Source organism: Vombatus ursinus, unplaced genomic scaffold (genome assembly GCF_900497805.2).
Source record: "Vombatus ursinus unplaced genomic scaffold, bare-nosed wombat genome assembly UNPS02014812.1, whole genome shotgun sequence".
Lineage (NCBI taxonomy): Eukaryota > Metazoa > Chordata > Mammalia > Diprotodontia > Vombatidae > Vombatus > Vombatus ursinus.
In genome coordinates this window covers 698990-721552 of record NW_020954590.1, presented here as the reverse complement: position 1 = coordinate 721552, position 22563 = coordinate 698990, and the positions used below count along the sequence as shown (strand labels likewise).

Below are 22563 nucleotides of genomic sequence, written 5' to 3'. Positions count from 1 at the left end.
TGCAGAACACAACATGTATAATCCTATTTGAGCCATTCAATAATCATGTGATAGAAGCTATTCTTATTTTATAAATGAGGAAACTGAGGCTGAGAGAGTTTAAGTGACTTGATACACAGGTAGTAGGTATTTGAGGCAGCATTTGAACTTGGGTCTTTCTGATTCCAAGTCTAGCATTCTATTTTTCTAGGCTACTTAGCTGGCTAAATACTGGATAGTTAAGGAAGTAAGTAGTGCTTATGCTGTATCTTTAAAGAAGTGAATGGTTTTGTGAGGAAAAGTGCATATAAGTCACAGGGTTTGGCCAGTGCAAAGTTAGGAAGTCAGGGTAGATAGGTGAGAGAGTACCATTTATTTGCATGGATATCAGAAATTTTGCTAGTCTGCACAATTTCCCCCAACTTTTCCCATTTCCTAGCATTAAGGAAAGTATACATTTAATAGAAATGAGCCCTTTAGGCTGACTATTCTCAATTTTTTATTAAGATGTTTATTTACAACTCTGTGCTTTCAAGCTTTAACCAGATATAGTTGATGTGACTAGTACAGTACTAGAACTTGAAAACTGGAGAGTTGATACTGGCCTAACTGCCTTGATTCCACCAGAATAAAGGTAGTGGTTCTAAATGCATTATTATTGGCTTTTCTTAGTCTGTTGTGGAATAAAATCAGCTTCAACAATTATCAGTAATGGTAGATTTGTTGTTGCTTCCTGCTAGCATGGAAGCCTTTTCCCCCCATTAGATTTGTTTGAGAAAAACCTTCAGTTTACTAGTTTGAAAGCTTCTACCAATATATAGTTTATGTAAGTCTCAAGAGCTTTGATTGGGTGAAGTTAAAAAAAAATAGTACAGAATTATAGTGAATCTAATTTTACTATGTGGGGCTTCTTTTTTTGAGAGCTGAAACAAGAAGTATTTCTAATCAAGTTTAATTCTATTTTGACAGGGTTTAGTCTGTTGCTTGATGTATTTTGTGCTCTACATGGACCAAGGGAAAAATGTGTTGAAGTACTGAAGAGTGGCCATTTGTTAGCTATTTCACCAGGTGGAGTTCGAGAAGCTCTTCTTAGTGATGAGACCTACAGCATAATTTGGGGTGATCGTAAAGGCTTTGCCCAGGTTGCTATAGATGCAAAAGTGGTGAGTTGTGTTTACAGAATTTATTACTAAAGTGAAATTGTGTTGACTTTAAATAGTTACAATTTTTTAGTACAACAATCTAAACATTTGTAAAAATGTAATTTTTATAAATGTTCTGTAAAAATATTCCTTGAAAAGTGGGAAGATCATTTTTTAAAAACAAGTCTGGAAATTTGACCACTACCAATGTTTTTTACAGTCCTAGATCCAACCTTTTTCCTCCAGACAGTAAAATTCTTGTTCTTCAGTCTAGTGTAGCATGTTCTTTCAGTTTGTGGTAGAAATTGTGTGTGTGTGTGTGTGTGTGTGTGTGTAGACTTTAAATTAATGGATTTATATTATTTGATGCAAAGAGTTGTTGGGGTTATCAATTTCTGACCAGTCATTAGAGCCTTTTCTTTACCATTGATAGTTGCTCCTGGTGGTGAATTAGAGCACCTTTGACTCTCATATACATCACTGTGTGTTGTAGACAGTTTGGGCTGTACATACTTAAGGCACAATTTTACTTTAGTATTTGACCCAGGGACAATAAGTATAACTGTGTGGCAAAATACACCAAAAAGACAAATTCACAGTGTACCCCTATTCTTTTAAATATGTTTGATTATCTAACATTCCTTTTAAAAACAGGAATACTTATAAATACACATAAGAAGTCATGTTTTATTGTTTGGTCTGATTGATTTTGGTATGTTTTCATAAGGCACACTGATTAGCTTAATAAAAATTCTGCTCTCCAGTGACCTCTTTAGCTACTTAAGCACAGAAATCAAATGGCAAACTTTTTGTGAACGATGAACAACTATCTAACATGGTTGATAAAAGGAAAGAAATATGGGTTAGTGTTATTTTAGGTATTTTTGAAGGTTTCTCAAATGAAATAATAAATAAAATGAATTGTTCTGGCATTCTATAGAATAGAGATTATGCCATTATTTTTAGCCTTTTACTTTGCCAATTAACAATATTTTCCATTGTCCATGTTCTGTATCTTATCCTAAGAATCATTTGTTTTTTATTACAGATTTTTCACCTTTGGCTTTCCATTCACTGATTTAGTTTCAGCTTGTCCGGTATAAACTCTTTGTATCTTTAAGATAGTATTGTTGTTTTTTACCCATAGGTTCACATAGTTAGAGTATGGTGCTTGTGAAGTCAAAGTTCAGTTCAGTTTAACAAAGAGCTTAAGAATCTAATGTGTGCAGGAACACTGTGGTAGGTGCTAGGTAAGAAATAAAATTTGATCTCTTTCAACATGGAGTTTATAACTTAGTAAGTTCAATCTTAGAATGGACCAGTTTTCTCTCTCTCATATAGAGAGAATTTTGGTTCTATGACCATAAACTGCACTCCCAGTTTGGCTGTCTATCTTGCCAATAGGAATCTTTGGTTATAAGAGAAAATTACATAAAAATAAGTAGTTGTGACATGTAACTCATCACTTCTCTTGGAAAAAAGAACTGAAAGTAGATGTCTTTCCTAATTTATATATGTGTGTATGTAAATAAAATACATATACATATATAATACACACACACACACACATATATGTAACTTACATATGTATATAATATATATGGTACTAACAACCATAACATTTGTAATAAAATTAAAGTCACTGGTCTCGTTTTCTCTGGTGTTTGTGGATATATAACACCTCAGGACATCATTGATGTGGTGTTTTCAATGGCACCCTAGTGGCCAGGAAGATTTAGTTGCTCTAAGTGCTTTAATTTGCAGTTAGGGAATATATAATTACAGGTTACCACCTTTCTTATTAAAAAAAAAAAAATCCTGTTCATATAATGCTGGAGGAATAAAAACCCTTTGAGTTTAATTTTGTTTATGATATTCATAAAACATTGAACTTACTTTTTGTATGTTTTTACATAAATTTATGAACCTTGAGATGAAAAGCAAAAGAGTAGCAATATTCTTGCACAGAAATTAATGGTAGTTCATTTTAGATGGCTACTAATTAAAAGCAATAAGAAAAGCTAAAAACCTAACAACATTTCAAGAGGAAAACCTGCCAATTATTTAAGGTAATTTAACATTGAGAAGATTATTTTTTTCAAATAGCTAAAAATGATGATGGCAGAGATGGATTTGAATTTTTTTTTAAGTCATAGGATTCTTTCTAGTTTCTCAACCATAAGTTTGAACTTTTAAAGAAATTAATGTCTTTAGATAGGAGTATGAATAAAACCTGAAGGAAAAAAATAATGGAGAGAAAACTGTTCAATATGTTAAAAAAAAAAACATTAATCAACAAGACTTTAATGAAGGTTTGGGGAAAAACTTCATTGAACTTCAGAGTGAAGTTTTTTTTTTTTTCAATGAGTGAAGAAAAAGTTTCTAAAACAATTAATTCACAAAATCATTTTACTGGTTTGGATTAGCATCTTGCCGTAAAGGGATACTAAAAAAGTATAAAGACATTATTTTACTAATTATCACAGTGCTGAAAGGTAGGTAGGTGATGAATGTAATTATGCTTACATTACAAATGAGGAACACAGGCACAGAGAGAGATGAAGGCATGGTTACACAGCAAGGCAGATAGGTGCAGAAGCAGAGAAGAAAATAGAATTCAGGACTCCATACACCTGGTATCTATGACAGTCTCTGACTGCATAACAATGAGTCTCCTGATCTTTGTAGTTTAAGGGGCTTTTTTAGATAACTGAGTGAAATCTCTCCTTGACACATGCATATTATTTCAAATTTCATAGATGTCTTTTCTTCAACATGCCTTCTTGATCATGAGTTATGGCAGAGATATTATTTGAGGATTAACTAGATTTATAGTACAAAGTAATGACTATACTTGGGTAAATGAAGTTTCCAGATTGATCAATTCTAAATTCAGAGCATATTCACTGAAAATAATTGTAGGCTTGGGTGATAGACTTTTTGATGTGATGTGGATCTTCTTTACCTGGAAAATTCTTTTTTTTTTTTTTTTAAAGTGAGGCAATTGGGGTTAAGTGACTTGCCCAGAGTCACACAGCTAGGAAGTACTATGTGTTTGAGGCCGGATTTGACCTCAAGTCCTCCTGTCTCCAGGACCGGTGCTCTATCCACTGTGCCTCGTAGCTGCTTTTTTAATGGGAAATTTTGTTATTTTGGAAAAAAATCTTCAGAAGACTTTCGTTCAAATGTAAAAGACTTGTTTTAACTAGAATAATTGAAATGAAAATTAAGACACCTTGATTTCAGGAGTTTTAGCATGTAAGTAGGGTTAAATCTTTGACCAGTCATTAGACTGCTTATTCAGAGAGGGCATCCCAATCAAGAAATGTGTATTTGAAAATTCATAATATTGTTAAAGCAAGTTGTGGAAACTAATTTTTGTGATTTTAATTCTCCAAACAAGAATACAAACCTCGAAATCCTAATTAAAAAGGCAAGGAATTTATTTTCAAGCTAGTTGACTCAAGAACCATCCAGTGCTCTTAGTTATCAAGTAGAGTGATGATTTGTGGCACATAGATTCCATCCATAACCAGCCCTTTGGGTTTATTCTAACCTTTGGATGTGGACCTAAGAGGTCCAGTTCAAAGATAATATGGCTGAAACATTCTATATCTTTTTTTTTTTTTTAAGGCAATTGGGGCTAAAATTGCCCCAGGGTCACACAGCTAGTAAGTGTCAAGTGTTTGGTCTGAGGCCGGATTTGAACTCAGGAATTCCTGATTTCAGGGCCGGTGCTCTATCCACTGCACCACCTAGCTGCCCCGAAGCATTCTATATCTTGTTAGACTTAATAAGTGAAGTGTCACTCCAGAAGATATTTTACCTCATCTGTTAAAAGACATAATTTTGGGTTTTGTTAGAAATTATTAGTGTTTTGGAACAATGTTAGTTGCTCTGCAAGACTCTAAAAGAAACAGTTCAGCTCTACAGTCATGTGGAGATAATGCACAAAGTCAATAATTCACCACAAATTTTTAGTTCTTAGTTTGCATTTACATAATAAATTAATGTATTTATTGGCTGCCCCAACCCAGTCATTTTATATTTAGGATATGCAAAGTAATTTTAATAGCAGTCTAGCTGGTATCCTTGTCTTGATATTTCTTTAATCCAAATGCCACACTTTCCCCTTTCCTGTAGTATTAACAGACAACTTTTAACTTGTCACTCTGCTCTTTATGGGTCTACATACAGCACATGTCTATTTGCCTAGAAAGGTAAATCTGCTACAAACAAAAGTATAGAATGTATTCTAAAGGTTATTATCTATATTCTAAATATTAATTATCTGTAATACCATTCATTTCCATTAGTTCAGAGTTTAACTGTGTTTATTATACAAGAGATAATGCAATAGGAATAGTGTGGAACCTGCTACAGAATCATAAATAAGTCCAATAACTGATATATACTCTAGAGAAAGATAACCTTTGCTAAGTTATTAACATTTTCCATCCAATTTTTCTTCACATTTTGTACTTAGAGTCACACTACCTATTTATGAAATAATCTATCCAATACTTTATATTTTTTATGTATTTTATTACTTAACATACTAAACCACGGATATGTGGAAAAATAAAAATCATAAATCAATGATCAAGAGTTGTCTAAAACTATAGTGATAGAATGAATATATTAATGGTAATTTTTTTTCCTTTTCTAAATGTATATTGCCATTTGACTTGTATGCATTATTTATTTATATTAGACAACTTAGGCTTAATATCCCTGAACAAAGAAAAAGTCTTATTATTTCCATAAATTTGATAGATCTTTTCAAGTCCTGTTATCTCTGAGATTTATTTAATTCACCTCATGGAGAGTAATTTTGCCAAAGTTTGACCTGTAATCATTCTGTGCATGCTTCCTCAATGAGCATATGGGGCTTTGTTTTTCTTTCATTCTCCCATTTAAGCCAATTTAATTTGCCAGTTTCACTGATTATAATGAGATTAATGAATTGATATTCTGAATCTCAGAAGCTGTTGCAGAATGTTAGCCAAGTTATTAGAATAAATTTTGTTTCTTACCACTAGAGGGTAGTATTTCCAATTTAGACTTTTGATAGTAAACTGAATTTGTCTTGTGGAGGTATGTTGTGTGATATTTATGTTGTGATAGCTCATTTTTTTGTCATCACAAAATAAATGCTCCAAAACCTTAATGATAATTACAATTCAGTGATGTTCATTAAACTATTTTAGCATATTTATTATTTATTGATATTTCTTATTTTCCTTTAGCCCATCATTCCTATGTTTACACAAAATATTCGAGAAGGATTTAGATCACTTGGAGGAACAAGTAAGATGTACATCATATTAATTTTCTCAGTTGAATATTTTAAAAGGTATCTTTTGTATTTGAAAATTGTTTCACAATCCCTGCAGAATTATTATGTTGTGTAATAATTGCTTTAAATTTAAATAGTAACTGGTGATAGATATCAATGTTTCTTGAGTTCCCAGATTTGGCTAATTGCATATTACACATATTGAGGCATATCTATTGTGGGCCTTGAAAATCTTGTCTCTAATTTCTCTTTGTTGTTGAGACTTGGAGGAAAAAATGTATATGTGTGTGGGCATACATATATGTAAACACATTCATGTATATATGTGTACATATACGTTTTATAAATGCAGATCTATCTATATATCTATCTATTATGTAGTTTGACTTTTCAGCTTAATCCTTAGAAATTCCAAGTTTCAAATAAGAGCAGTGGGTTACTATTGATTTCATATTTAGTTATTAAGAAAGTTGTTGTATGCTTCCATTTATCTGAAAAACTTAGGAGGGTGTTTTGTAAACACTATTTGCTTATTAACATGATATGTATTTGCTTTAAAACAGGGTTATTTAGGTGGCTTTATGAAAAATTCCGGTATCCATTTGCCCCAATTTATGGAGGTTTTCCAGTCAAATTACGCACATATTTAGGTGATCCCATTCCATATGATCCAATGGTGACAGCAGAAGAACTAGCTGAGAAGGTAATTTACTTTTTAATTTTAAAATCTCAGAATACATATTCTTCATGAGTCAGAACTAGTAAGAAATACCTAAAACATAACAGTCAAGGCAAATCATGATGTAAGATAATTTCAATTTAATTCAGTTCAGTAGGCATTTATTAACTGTCTACTCTGTGCAAAAGACATGAAGCTAGAGGTCAAGAGACCTGAGTTCTTTTTCTGTCTTTGCCACTTGACAAGTATATGATCTTGAACACATTGCCACTCTACATTTTGGTTTTATCATCTGTAAAAGGAAGGAGGTATGCTAGATGATGACTTCTAAAGGTCTCTTATCTCTAAAATTCTCTTTTACCCATTTAAAACATTTTTAACATTATAAACTTTTTTTGTGAGAAAGAATATAAAGTTGAATCTCTTATGTATTAAAATTTATACATAAAATGAAACCTAATAAATTCAGATATAGAAATGAAAAAAGCCTATCTGAATTAGTAAAATGCCTGAATTCTGAATTACAGTATATTATTAGTGATGAAATCTTCCACTTATTCCTATATTGACACCTCATCATAGCATAGAGGTTACCTTAAGTTTTTGAACGCATGAAAACAGAGAACAGACTCTAGCATAGTCTACCATGTTGGAAGTACTTAAATCCTTGTTGACTGACTGACTGAAAATATTAGTATGTGGTCCATATGGTATATATATATATATTTTTCATCTAAGAACCAGCCCAACTAAATTCAGAGAGTCCTACTCCCAGAAGGTTTGCCTCCAGATAATGAACTTTTTTGTCCATAACACCTCATAAATACTATCTGTAAAGGTATAGAAGAGTTGTGATCACATCACTAAAATATTGTCACACTAGTGATGAAATTTGAGTCTTTTGATATAGGAGAAAAGTTGAAGTATACTTTTACTTTTATAAAAACATGCAGTGAGGAGAAATAAGCTATCAACATGTTACCTAATGAGCATTCATATGTGACTTGTTCAAGAAAGAATCATTTGTAATGAATATCATCAATTTTTGTTTGTAAATAGATGTAACTAAAGTTGGAATGTATTTCAAAATATATTTTTTTGCTTAAATAGTTAAATTTTCCCTTGATTACTTGCTTATACTGTTTCTTTAGTAAGCCTTTATTTCTAAGTTATACAAAAAGGAAACAGTGATCTAGGCTTGTGCTTAACTATTAAAATTTCAAATAATTACAGTCCAGAGTAATGAAGCTTTCCTACAGAGATGAAACCTACAGAAGAAGATGGGCAGTTATCTGGGGAGGCTTATGGCTGAGGAATGAAAGGGTAGATATATAAGATGAATCTACCAAGGTTTTATTGGATTTTAATTGTAGAGAGCCTTTGAAACCAAGCCAGGGAGCTTGGACTTATTTTACTAGGCTACAGGAAAACATGGGAAAGACTGTAGCCCCAGTGCGTTCAGAAGATGGCAGCATGCTGGCAGCAGCAGTATGAAGGCTGGTAAGAGTTCATGTGAGAACCTGGAGTAGTAGTAGTAATAATGGAAAGGTGATAGTAGTAGTAATAATGGAAAGGGAAAGAAGAGAATGAGAGTGAAAGGTTTTGCAGAAGTAGAATTGAGAGGATTCTGTATTGGAACATCTCTCACTTTATTCCAACCTCATTTTAGCCTTCATTACTTTTAGAGTAGTATCTGTTTGGTCTCTCTGCTTCCAGTCTCTCATCCTTTAATTTCTTTAGCATCTTGTTATCAGATTATCATTATTATTATTATTCTTTCACATTTCTAATATTTGTCTGTTTTCAGGTTGCTTTTTTTTTTCCAAGGTTTACAGAGCACTTTCCTCACGGTAGCCCTATGGAGTGTAAATATTATAATTCCTATTTTACATATGAGGAAAGGGGGGTAACAGGAAATTAAGTAACTTGCCTAAGGTCTCATAGAGAGTGTGAGAGTTAGAACTGGAGCCTCGGTCATCAGCTTTTTCTCCTTTCCCCTCCCCCCCCCCCGGCTTCCAACATCATACCAAAGATCCCACTCTTTCAGCAGGTGGCCTCACCTTTTACTTTAGTGAGAAAGTCAAGGCCTCCTCCTCTTCATACCTCAAAATCCCTTTATATCTTTATCTATCTTTTTGGTGAGGCAGTTGGGGTTAAGTGACTTGCCCAGAGTCACACAGCTAGTGAGTGTTATGTGTCTGAGGCTAGATTTGAACTCAGGTCCTCCTAACTCCAGGGCCGGTGCTATATCCACTGTGCCACCTAGCTGCCCCTTATTTATCTTTTTTTGCTGCAGTCACTGAGGTCTGTGATATCATTGATTCTATCTATAGTTCTATCTGTAAGAAAGACTGGAGAGGAAAGCACGCTGAGGCAAAAAGATGTGAAAGAATATTATATATGATAGTAGTCCAGATATTTGGAAACAAAACACTGTCTTGAAGTGGTGTCAGAGTACATGTGCAGATTCATTACCTCAGAAGATATATTAGGACTACATATATATATACATATATATACATATATATATAGAGAGAGAGAGAGAGGGAGAGAGAGATTTGGGAGTCATATGCTTGGGAATAGAAGTTAGAGACATAGAAACAAAAAACGATTGTTGGGGAGAGAATAGGGCCCGGTGAATGGAACAAGAGGGGAGTTTTTAGGGGTATGAGGAGGCCCATGAGAGTGAGAAAGTAAGGAGGAAGTGGAAGCATGGAGTGTAGGCATTTTTTTTTTCATGTTTATCAGTGAAGGGGAGGAGAGAGATGTTATCTAGCTTCTATTCCATCTCTATTCTCTTCCCCGCCTAGTTTTTTCATCTAGTCAACTAAGTAGCACAGTGGATAGAAGACTGGGCCTGGAGTCTGGAAGACATGAGTTTAAATCTGATTTCAGACACTAGGCAAATCATTTAACCTCTTTCTGCCTCCGTTTCCTCATCTCAAATAGGGATAATAATGGCATCTACCTTCTAAAGTTGCTAAGAGGACGAGAATGAGATACTGTTTATAAAGAATTTTGCCAGCCTTCAAATGCTATCTAAATCCTAGTGAATTAGCTAATTAGCTGTAGTAGTAGTTTGCAGTGGTAGTAGTTGTTTTAGTGGTAGTAATTGTTAAACTTTCTAGTAGTAGTAGTAGACACCTCTCAAAGGCCATCCCTATTTCTCCATCTTTTCCTTTTACTCCTTAAGTTGGGGATCCCCTGGGGATCTCTACTAAGGCACATGTTACTTCATTACTCTAAAACCTGAAAATTCTCTCTGTTGGGAGCCAGTTGTACATAATACGTGCTTAATAAAGTCTTGTTAAATTGGATTGAAAAAAGTGTATGTTTCCAGTTTTGTGTTTTCGTTAGCTCCCAGGAAATGTTGATATATGCTGAATGAAGGTGAACATCAGATGCTCATTTTAATACTAATGAACTACTGGATTATATTTCAGATATATTGAATTGTGCCATTTATGTTTTCATGACTGTCATGAATTTAATGTGAATCTGTTTTATTGACATGTGGGTCACACTTCCTAAGTCACGCTTCCACCACTATAACTTAATTAAGGCATGTCACTCTTAAAATTGCCGTTAAACTGTCTAGATTTAGAGGTAATAAAGCAAAATATGTCAAGTTATTCTTATATTTTGTAGCAAGATAAAATTTCCATCTCAGTGTTGTATCTACGGAGATAATTGTTTAGAGACTGATACTAAAATAAAATGCTTTGGAATCTATTCATGGTTCAAAATGACATATTTTTCCTTTCCATTTACTAACTAGAAATTTCCCTACCACTTTTAAAAAAAATTGTTTCAGGTTAATTTTTTAAAACTATTCTTTGTAAAGACTTTTAAAAGAAAGTGATTGTTGTGCATTTTCTTATGGAGGCAAATATGTGATATATATAAAGACTTATAAGAATAACTGCTTTTATTTTCTTAATAGACAAAGAATGCAGTTCAAGAACTGATAGATAAACACCAAAGAATACCAGGAAACATCATGAGTGCTCTGTTGGAACGTTTTCACAAAAAACAAGACATCAACTAGAATTTAAAAAATATATTAATATATGTTTGAATCCATTATATGGTCTATTATTATATGCTGAATTTTTAAGTTGCTGTAGTTATTGTTTTTAAAATCATGTTAAAAAGCCATTTTTACAAAACCTATTTGTTAAAAATTGTGTTGTCTTAAAGACCTTAGTTTTGCATTGAATAGTGTCAAATTCATACTGTAAGCAACTTATCAAATGCCCAGTAATTCAGAACATAATAATACTGTTTTATTTATAAATCTCTAATAAGGCATTGAAAAATACATGGATTAAAATTAGGTTACTGAGTAATATTGAATTTGATGAAATGACCATTCCTAAGTTATGTGTATAATTTCTGCATTTTTATTGCACTAAGCTAATTTTGAGAAGCAGTAAGGCCTCTTGATCTAAATACAGGTACTAAAGTTATAGACATATTCTATTTCTTTATCTCCCTCTGATTCACTATGTGACTTTGGACAAGTCCTTAATTTTTCAGTGCCTCAGTTTTTCCATTTTTAACATGGATATAATACTTTTTCTATATAATGATTATAGTGAGGAATAATTAATTCTTCTGAAGTGCTGTATTTGTGTTCTGTAATTACTGTAGAAAATGATATCTTTACTTAATAGAAGCTAATCCTTAGTTTCATTATAAATATTAAAATATTTTCTCTAAGCACAAGGTCCAAGTTGCCATTCAAAAAGTTTTTTAAATGTAGTGATATTCTTTAAATAAATGAAAAAGAAACTGGGAAATCTAAGCTTTTTCTAAATATTACCTTTTAGTATTTATTATATTTCTTTTAAAAGTCACAAAAACACAAACATGTGTTGTACACTTGGTCAACCCTGTAACAGGGTATTTAATAGCATAACGGTAAAATCAGTCAGGTGCAACATTTTGTAAATTTAGAGGTCAGTTTCAAATAAGTAAAGATAGAACTAATAGTATCTGTCGTTTTGCACAGTTATAGGACTTGTTCATTTTTAACATTTAAGCAATAAAATGCTTGATAGTTTGAACAGAACATACTTGAATAATCAATGCACTCCAAAAAAAAATCATCTTCTAAATTTGTGGTCTCCTTGAAATCTTAATTTAAAGAGTATTCAAACAAAAGTATAAAAAATAAGTGCAGTATCACTTCTTTTTAGATGTTAATTGTACTTCTTATTTGTATAGATTTTATATACAAGTCTATATTTATGCCTATGTATTATATATAAAAATGATCCAACTTAAAAATAAAGCTGAAATTCCAACAAGTGTTTCTACTCTGTCATTCAATTCTTTTTGCACAGAGGTTTGAACAGAATTACTATAGTTTGGGTGCTAGATGGTGCAATGCATAGAATGCTGGGCCTGAAATCAGGAAGGCTTACCATCATGAGTTTAGATCTGGCCTCAGACACCTTCAACAAGTCACTTAACTCTGTTTGCCTGAGTTCCTTATCTGTAAAATGAGCTGGAGAAAACAATGGCAAACCATTTCAGTGTCTTCACCAAGAAAACTCCAAATGGGGTCACAAAGAATAGGACACGACTGAACAATTATAGATTTACTTTAATTTTTATATTCAACACTGATGATCATTATTACTTTTTTCACTTTGGCTCTATCTTTAAGTCAAAAAGGTAACAATTTCCATTCCTATATGATAAAATATACATTTAATTTTAGAAAAAAAAAACTCATTACTAATAGCTTTTGTGTCGCATTCAACCATGAGCCAAATCTGGCCCATGCTCAATAAATTTTTTTTGGTTAAGTGGTTAAATTGTTTCCAGTAAAGAAGTTGAAAAATGGCACTATTTTTTAGGCTTTAAGGTAGAGAGTAAAATACTCATTCATCATATAGCTGAAGTTATTTCTATTGTATGTAAATTTTACCTGTTTCCTGCCTTTTGTGCCATTTTTGTATTTCTGCTGTGATTAGGATCACAGATTATCTTTGGAAATACACCTGGTAGTGGTATTGATTGTGATGGAATACTGGTGTACTGTAAGAAATGATGAACTCAATGGTCTTTGAAAAACATGGAAAGATTTACACAAAATAATGAAAGGTGAAATGAGCACAACCAAGAATGTTCTCTTGTGTACATTGTATACACTAAAAGCAATATTATTTTAAGAAGAACTTTGAGCAACCAAGTTATTTTGGCTATTATAAATACCCAAATTAACCAAAAAGGACATACAAAGACACTATGTGCATCCAGAGAAAGAACTAATAAAAGTATGTACGGAAGAATTTTTAATATTATATATGTGTGTGTGTGTGTACATACACCTATTTGTGTCTAATGGTGGCCATCTTGGGTGGGGGAGGGGAGGCAAGAAAAAAATTACACGATAAACATATATTTAAAAAGATTAGCAGGTTGTACGTTTGCAGTTTCATGTGCAGTCATTTTTTATTATACTATATTATAGAAATGCTTGTTTTATTCTGTAAATTAAAAATAAAATAAATTTTAAAAAGAATCATAGATTATCCTAGTTTAAAGGGACCTTAGAGCTATCTGATCCAACCCTGTACTTGAACAGGATTTCTTTCTAAAATATACTCAACACTGAAGATTTTAATTTGTTCCCATATCTTACCAAGACTTGACTCAACAGTTTTTTTGATTCTAACTTAGTTTTTTGGGAACCAAAGTATGAGGCAGTATGGTTCCAAGTCGGGCTAGAGTAGCCTTACTTCCTTTTTGGACAGGGTAACTAGATTTAGAAAGTATGGTATAGTGAATTGAGTCAGGAAGACGTGGACTGGACTCCTATCTCTGGCAGTCCAATGACCTTATGTAAGTCGCTTCCCTTTACTAAAGGGAACTTGAGAGTTTTCTGTAAAAATGTGGAAAATATATGAAATGCCTAATATATAGGATTATTATGATTGTTGTGAAATAGTGTCTATAAGGTGCTCTGTAATCTTTTAAGTGCTATATAAATAACAATTATCAGGGGAATAAGATACAATTTACCTAGATTTTTAGCAAAGCATTTGTTAAATATCAAATGATGTATTTGTGGAGACAGTAGTGGATAGTGAAGGGCCTTGAGTCCACATCTTATGAAAATTAGTTGATGAAACTGGAATTGTTTGGATTCGCAGATGACTTAGCTACAACTGTCTTTAAGTGTTTAAAGGCTGTAATGTAAAAGTGGGATTAAACTTCTTTTATTTGTCTCTTGAAGAATGAGCCAGGAGCAATGGTTAGATGTTGCAGAAAGGAAGATTTTAAGGAAAAACTTCATCAGGATTAAATTTATCCCAAAAAGGAATGCACTGCTTTGGGAGGTAGTGGATTGCCCTTGAAGTCTTTTAATCAGAGGTAAAATGACCCCTTGTCAGCTGTGTTGTGGAGGGTATCCTTTTTTCAGGTCAAGACTGATTCCCTAGTTGGTTTCAGAGCTCCCTTATAACTGAAATTCTGTGATTCTGTTTTTCTGTGTACATAGTAGGAATGACATGTATTAGTAAATGGCCAGTATGTATATATATGTGGGTGTGTATACATACATAAATCAATTAAGCATACAAAATTGTATTTATGGTGATCTTTGAGAGCCTTTCTAAACTCCTAAATTTTATGATTCTCTGAAGGGTCTCAGAACCAAACGAGACGTGTGTGTGTGTGTGTGTGTGTGTGTTCACACCACATACGTACCACAGGTTTCACATGACCCTGGAAACTCCCAGAATCAACGAATTTTAGAATAGGAAGCTCCTTCAGAGGTCATTTTGTCCAGCTTGCCCCTGACCAAGAATCTACAACATATATGACAGTAGATCTCCAGTGAGGGGGAATCTACTACCACCTGGGCAGCCCATTCTACTTTTGGATAGCGCCAGTTGTAAGGAAGTTTGTCCTTGTACCAAGGTTTAATCTTTCCCTTTGCAACTTAGACTAATGAATGTTACCCTCTGAGGACAAAGGAAATCCAGTCTATCTTCCTTGTGATAGCTCTTCAAATACTTAAATATTTAAGAAGGTCATTTGTGAAATGGCACCTAGATCTGAACCCCATCTTGACATTGGCAAAGTGCAATGAGACTATCATCTTATCTTTGGATGCTATGCCTCTCAATATGACCTAAGATCCCATTAGCTATTTTTGGTTGTCCATAACACTTGACTTATACTAAGCATGTAGTTTACTAAAAGGCCCAGATCTTTTTCAGACAAACTGCTATTTAGCCGCACCTCCTTCATCTTGTATTTCTGAAGTTGTTTTTTTGATACTTAGGAAATTTCATCTTATTTGGTAAAGTCCAATGCTAATCCTATGTTCTAGCCTGTGTAGATCCTGATTCTGTCTTATGATGTGGACATCAGTTCCTACTTTGTGTCATCTGTAAATCTGATAAACATTTCATTTATGCCTTTAATAAAGTTATTGATTGAATTGTTAATATAAGGCAAGGACAGATACCTGGAGTGTTCTGCCAGAGGCAGCCTTACAAATTTACATAGAATCATTAATGAACAATCTCTGAGTCCATCCATCCAGTCAGTTCTGAATCTATTTAAATTATACAGTTATCCCTTCCACATCACACATTTCCCCATCGAGGTTTTGATATATCGAGGGTTGGCATAAGAAATTAAATGGGAATTTTTGGGGAGGTTTATGGAAGCTGCAGATAACATGTGCAGGCCAGCAGAGGACACAAAACCTATGACCAAATACTTAACCTGAATTTTACAATAAGGTACTGTAAACACCCTATAAAAGAAAAAAAAGTTCAAACTTTTCACTGGTACAAAGGGAGGGCCAAAAAAATTTACACAGATTATCCAGGTTACAGGGGCAGTGCAACCTTAACCCTGTGATATGAAAGGGATAAATGTGCAATTATATAGTAAACAGCTATCCATTTTTCCCAACAAAAATATTGTAAGGCTTCATCAAATTTTTACTAGAATCCAGGTAAATTGTATCTATAGCATTCTCCTTACCTACTAGTTAAGTATCCTTGTCAAAAAAGGAAACAAGATTAGTCTGGTACAGGGATGGGGAGCCTGCAGCCTTGAGGCCACATGTGGCCTTCCAGGTCCTTGGGTGTGGCTTTTTGACTGAATCCAAGTTTTACAGAACAAATCCTTTTATTAGGTTGATTTGTTCTGTGAAGCTTGAATTCAGTCAAAGGGCTGTACTTGAGGACATAGAGAGCCACATGTGGCCTCGAGGCTGAAGGTTCCCCACCCCTGGTCTGGTGTGACCTGTTCTTTATAAAGCTGTAGTGACTCTATAATTACTGCTTCCCTTTCTAGATGTTCACTAACATCCCTTTGTTAGCTGTAAGATATTCTAAGAAAGATGTGAGAATTCAGGCCAAGATGGTGGAGTAAGAGGTAAGTCACTCTTACCCTCCCATATTAACCTCTGAAAACCCAGAAAATATCACCCAAATTAAAACCCTGGAACAGCTGAACCAGAAGAAAGATGGAGTACAGCAGTCCTGTAGCACAGGTAGCTTGAGGGATTAACAGGAAGGGCTCCTCTTGCCCTGGGGGAAGGGAAGAAGTACAGAACAAAGGCCTCCCACCAAGTTAGCGGAAGGCCCCACCTCAGCATACCAGGAGGAGATCTTGAAACCCAGGTGATGGAGCAGGCAAATACCAACACCTGGATCCCCAAGTGCCTCAGTGAGGGCTGGGGAACCAGTGAAAACCAGCTTGGAAAACCACTGGGTGCCTTAGCATTCTACAGCAACTGGCTCTCCCAGTGCCTCAGCAAAAATAAGGAAAGCAGCACTACAAATGGCCACAGGCAGATAAACACCCTGCAACATCCATCTGAGAGGAACTGAAGAAAGTGAAAGGAAAGGAAAAACAGACAACCTAGAGTTGCCCTAGAGTTCCAGCCTTGCTGATTCCAGCCCAACACTAGGTAAGCTGCCAGAACCCCACAGCCTCCAACTGCCAGCATTGGAGGCCCCAGCACACAAAGCCAGTGACCGGGCCCTAGGCTCCCAATACAAGAAGCTTGGGTCAGTGCCCTCTGCTCCCCAGCAGGAGAGCTCAGTTTCTTTAAAGGCCAGGAAATGAGCAAACACCATGAGCAAAAAGAAATGTACCATCGATTCATATTATGAGAACAGTGAAAATCAAGGCAGAAATTCTGAAGAGGACAACATTGTCAGCAAACCCACATCTGGAACCACAAAAGGGAATATGAACTGGTCTGAAGCCCAAAAAGCCTTCTTAGAAGAGCTTAAGAAGGATTTTGAAAGTCAAATGAGAGGGGTAGAAGAAAAAAATGAGAGGTATGCAAGAGAGAGTCAATAGCCTGCAAAAAGAAGGACAAAAATTAATTGTAGAAAATGAGTCCTTAAAAAATACAATTGGCCAACTAGAAAAAAAGTACACTGAAGAAAACAAGTCCCTTAAAAATACAGTTGGCCAACTGGGAAAAAAGTACACTGAAGGAAACAAGTCCCTTAAAAATACAATTGGACAAATGGGGAAGGAGGTGCAAAATCTATTAGAAGAAAACAATTTGTTAAAAATTAGAATTGGGCAAATGGAAACTAATGACTCTATGAGAGAGCAAGAATGAGTCAAACAGAAATAAAAGAATGAAAAAATAGATGAAAACGTAAAATACCTCATTATGTAAAACAACTGACCTGGAAAATCTATCCAGGAGAGACAATTTAAAAATTATTGGTCTACCTGAAAATCACAAAAACAGATCCTGGACAGTATCTTTCAGGAAATCATAAAGAAAACCTGCTCTGAGGTCCTAGAACCAGAGGGTAAAGTAGTATAGAAAGAATCCACCAATCACCTCCTGAAAGAGATCCCAAATTGAAAATGCCAAGGAATATAGTAGCCAAATTCCAAAATTACCAGGTCAAAAAGAAAATACTGCAAGCAGCCATAAAGAAACAAATTAAATATCATGGAACCACAATCAGGATTACACAGGACCCTGCAGCTTCTACATTAAAAGACCATAGGGCATGGAATATAATATTCTGTAAGGCAAAGGAGCTTGGATTACAACCAAGGATCAACTACCCAGGGAAAATGAGTATGATCTTTCAGGGGAGGAGATGCACATTCAACGAAATAGGGGACTTCCTAACCTTCCTGATGAAAAGACCAGAGCTCAACAGAAAATTTGATCTTCAAATACAAGACTCAAGAGAGACATAAAAAGGTAAACGGGACAGAAAAATACAACATGTTGTTAATAGGGGCAAACTGTTTACATCCCTACAAGGGAAGATGACACTTGTAACTCTTGTGAACTGTATTGTTATTATACCATGTTAAAGGGGTTTACATAAAGGGAGGGGGTATAAATCGACTTTGATGTAATGATAAAAAAAATCTAATCAAGTGGGTTAAATGGATCCAAGTAAGTGGATTAATTTGATTTACTTAGAAAATACTTAGAAAACTGAGAGAAAAGGAAAGGAGGAGACAGACAAGGGTAAATTACATTATAGGAAAAGGCACAAAAACCTATTAAAGGAGAGAGAAAGAAGGGAGGGAGATGAACATTGTTTGAACCTTACTCTCAGCAGATTTGGCTCAAGAAGGGAATAACATAATCTGTTAGGGAAAGAAATCTAACTAGCCCTATAGGTAGTAGGAGGGAAAAGGGGAAAGAAAAGGGAGGGAGGATAGAAGGGAGGGAAGAAGTAGTAAGGGTAAAGGGGAAGAAAAGGGAAGGGGCTAATAGAAGAGAGGAGGGATTGAGAGAGGCAGTGGTCAAAAGCAAAACACTAGTGAGGAGGGAAAAGGAGAAAGGAGAAAGAAAAGCATACACGGGGCGGGGGAAGGATGGAGAGAAAGACACAGATAGTAATCATAATTGTGAATGTGAATGGGATGAACTCTCCCATAAAACAGAAGTGGATGTATTAAAAAAGGAGAATGGATTAAAAACCATAATACTACAATATGTTGTTTACAGGAAACACATTTGAAAAAGAGTGACACACACAGGATAAAAGTAAAAGACTGGAACAGAATATATTATGCTTCAGCTGAAGTAAAAAAAGCAGGGGTAGCCCTGATCTCAGGCAAAGCAAAAGCAAAAAGAGATCTTATCAAAAGAGATAAGGAAGGAAATTACATCCTGCTAAAAGGCACCATAGACAATGAAGTAATATCATTACTAAACATATATGCACCAAATGGTATAGCATCCAGATTCTTAAAGGAGAAGTTCAGGGAGTTACAGGAAGAAATAGATAGCAAAACTAGACTTGTAGGGGATCTCAACCTCCCCCTCTCTGAACTAGAAAAAATCTAACCACAAAATAAACAAGAAAGAAGTTAAGGAGGTGAATAGAATATTAGAAAAGTTAGGTATGATAGACTTCTGGAGAAAATTGAATGGGGATGGAAAGGAATATACTTTTTTCTCAGTGGTACATGGCACATCATGTACTAGGGCATAAAAACCTCACAATCCAGTGCAGAAAGGCAGAAATATTAAATGCATCTTTTTCAGATTATGATGCAATAAAAATTATGTGTAATAAAGGGCCATGGAAAGATAGACTAAAAAATAATTGGAAACTAAATAATCTAATCCTAAAAAATGATTGGGTCAAACAAGAAATCATAGAAACAATCAGTAACTTCATTCAAGAGAATGACAGTAATGAAACAATATACCAAAATTATGAGATTCAGTGAAAGCAATTCTTAGGGGAAGTTTATATGTCTAAATGCTTACATGAATAAAATAGAAAAAGAGGACATCAATGAATTGGGCATACAAGTAAAAAAACTAGAAAAAGAACAAATTAAAAATCCTTATTTAAACACCAAATTAGAAATATTGAAAACCAAATGAGAAATTAATAAAATTGAAATTAAGAGAACTATTGAACTAATAAATAAAATTAAGAGCTGGTTTTATAAAAAACAACAACAACAACAAAATAGATAAACCTTTAGTTAATTTAATTTAAAAAAAAAAGAAAGAAGAAAACCAAACTACTGGTATCAAAAATGAAAAGGGTGAATCCACCACCAAGGAAAAGGAAATTAAAACAATAATTAGGAACTATTTTGCTCAACCGTAGGCCAATAAATTTGACAATCTTAGTGAAATGGATGAATATTTACCAAAATATAAATTGCCCAGATTAACAGAAGAAGAAGTACTTAAATAACCCTATCTCAAAAAAAGAAATTAAACATGCCATTGATGAATTCCCTAGGAAAAAATCTCCAGGGCTAGATGGATTTACAAGCGAACTCTATCAAACATTTAAAGAACAATTAATTCCAATACTATATAGACTATTTGGGAAAATAGATGAAGAAGGAGTCTTACCAAATTCTTTTTATGATATAAATATGGTGCTGATACCTAAACCGGGAAGAGTCAAAACAGAGAAAGAAAATTATAGACCAACTTACGTAATGAATACAGATGCAAAAATTTTAAATAAAATATAGCAAATAGATTACAGCAACTTATCACAAGAATAATACACTATGACCAGATCAGATTTATACCAGAATTTATACCAGGGCTGGTTCAATATTAGGAAAACTATCAGCATAATTGATCATATCAACAACAAAACTAACAGAAAACACATGATCATCTCAATAGATGCAGAAAAAAATTTTGACAAAATACAACACCCATTCCTGTTAAAAACATTAGAAAGCATAGGAGTAAATGGAGTCTTCCTTAAAATAAAAAATAGCATTTACCTAAAACCTTCAGCAAGCATCATATGTAATGAACATGAGCTAGAAGCATTTCCAATAAGATCAGGTGTGAAACAAGGGTGTCCATTATCACCACTGTTTTTCAATATCGTACTGGAACCATGAGCTTTAGTAATAAGAGAAGAAAAAGAAATTGAAGGTATTAGAATAGGCAAAGAAGAAAACAAAGCTATCACTCTTTGCAGATGATATGATGATATACTTAGAGAATCCTAGAGAACCAAGTGAAAACTACTTGAAATAATAAACAACTTTAGCAAAGTTTCAGGCTATAAAATAAACCCACATAAATCATCGGCATTTCTATTTATTACCAACAAAGCCCAACAGCAAGAGATAGAAAGAGAAATTCCATTTAAAGTTACTGTAGACGTTATAAAATATTTAGGAGTCTACCTCCTGAAACAAACCCAGGAACTACATGAACACAATTACAAAACACTTTTCACACAAATAAAGTCAGATCTAAATAATGGGAAAAACATCAGTTTCTCATGGGTAGGCTGAGCTAATATAATAAAAGTGACAATTCTACCTAAGCTAATTTACTTATTCAGTGCCATGCCAATCAAATTACCAAAAATTATTTTATGGAGTTAGAAAAAATAATAACAAGATTCATTTGGAAGAACAAAAGGTCCAGAATATTAAGGGAACTAATGAAAAGAAATGCAGGAGAAGGTAGTTTAGCCATTCCAGATCTTAAATTGTATTATAAAGCAGCAATCATCAAAGCTGCTTGGTACTGGCTAAGAAATAAGTGGTGGATCAGTAGAATAGGTTAAGTATGCAAGACACAATAGTCAATGACTATAGTAATCTATTATTTGATAAACCCAAAGACCCCAGCTTCTGGGATAAGAACTCACTCTTTGACAAAAACTGCTGGGAAAACTGCAAAAGAGTATGGCAGAAACTAGGCATAGATCAAAATCTCACATCATATACCAAAATAAAGTCAAAATGGGTTCATGATTTAGATATAAAAACTGATACTGTAAAGCAAACTGGGAGAGTAAGGAATAGTTTTCCTATTAGATTTATGGAGAACAGAAGAATTCATGACCAAACAGGAGATAGAGAACATTACAAAAAGCAAAATGAATAACTTTGATTACATTAAATTGAAAAGATTTTGCACAAACAAAGCCAATGCTACCAAGATTAGAAGTAAGGTAGAAAAATTGGGAAAGAATTTTTACAACCAGTCTCTCTGATAAGGACCTCATTTCTAAAATATATAGAAAATCAAGTCAAATTTATAAGAATACAAATCATTCCCCAATTGATAAATGGTCACAGGATATGAACAGGCAGTTCTCAGATGAAGAAATTAAAGTCATTTATAATCATATGAAAAAATGCTCTAAATCACTATGGATTAGAGAAATGCAAATCAAAACAACTGTGAGGTACCACATCACACCTATCAGATTGGCTAACATAACAAAACAGGAAAATGATAAATGTTGGAGAAGATGTGGGAAAATTGGAACACTAATGCATTGCTGGTGGAGTTGTGAAATGATTCAACCATTTTGGAGAGCAATTTGGAACTATGCCCAAAGGGCTATAAAAATGTGCATACCCTTTTACCCAGTAATAGCACTTCTAGGGCTGTATCCCAGAGGGATCATACAAATGAGAAAAAGAACCTACATGTACAAAAATATTTATAGCAGCTCTTTTTGTGG

At 34.0% G+C, this 22563-nt stretch overlaps 1 protein-coding gene across 5 annotated transcripts in view; it reads left to right on the top strand.

Annotated features, from left to right (window-relative positions):
- The window catches only part of LOC114054305 (transmembrane protein 68), a 38841-nt gene extending 26426 nt beyond the window's left edge, over positions 1 to 12415 (top strand). For 3 of the 5 annotated variants that reach the window (XM_027877520.1, XM_027877518.1, XM_027877519.1), the window contains 4 exons: positions 949 to 1142; positions 6371 to 6431; positions 6984 to 7123; positions 11043 to 12409. In XM_027877520.1, the coding sequence (XP_027733321.1) occupies positions 949 to 1142; positions 6371 to 6431; positions 6984 to 7123; positions 11043 to 11147 (500 nt within the window). In that variant the 3' untranslated portion in view covers positions 11148 to 12409. Of the gene's footprint in view, positions 1 to 948; positions 1143 to 6370; positions 6432 to 6983; positions 7124 to 11042 lie in introns of all 5 variants that reach the window. The other 2 variants (XM_027877521.1, XM_027877522.1) reach the window with 2 other exon arrangements.
- Positions 12416 to 22563: the final 10148 nt, after the last annotated feature.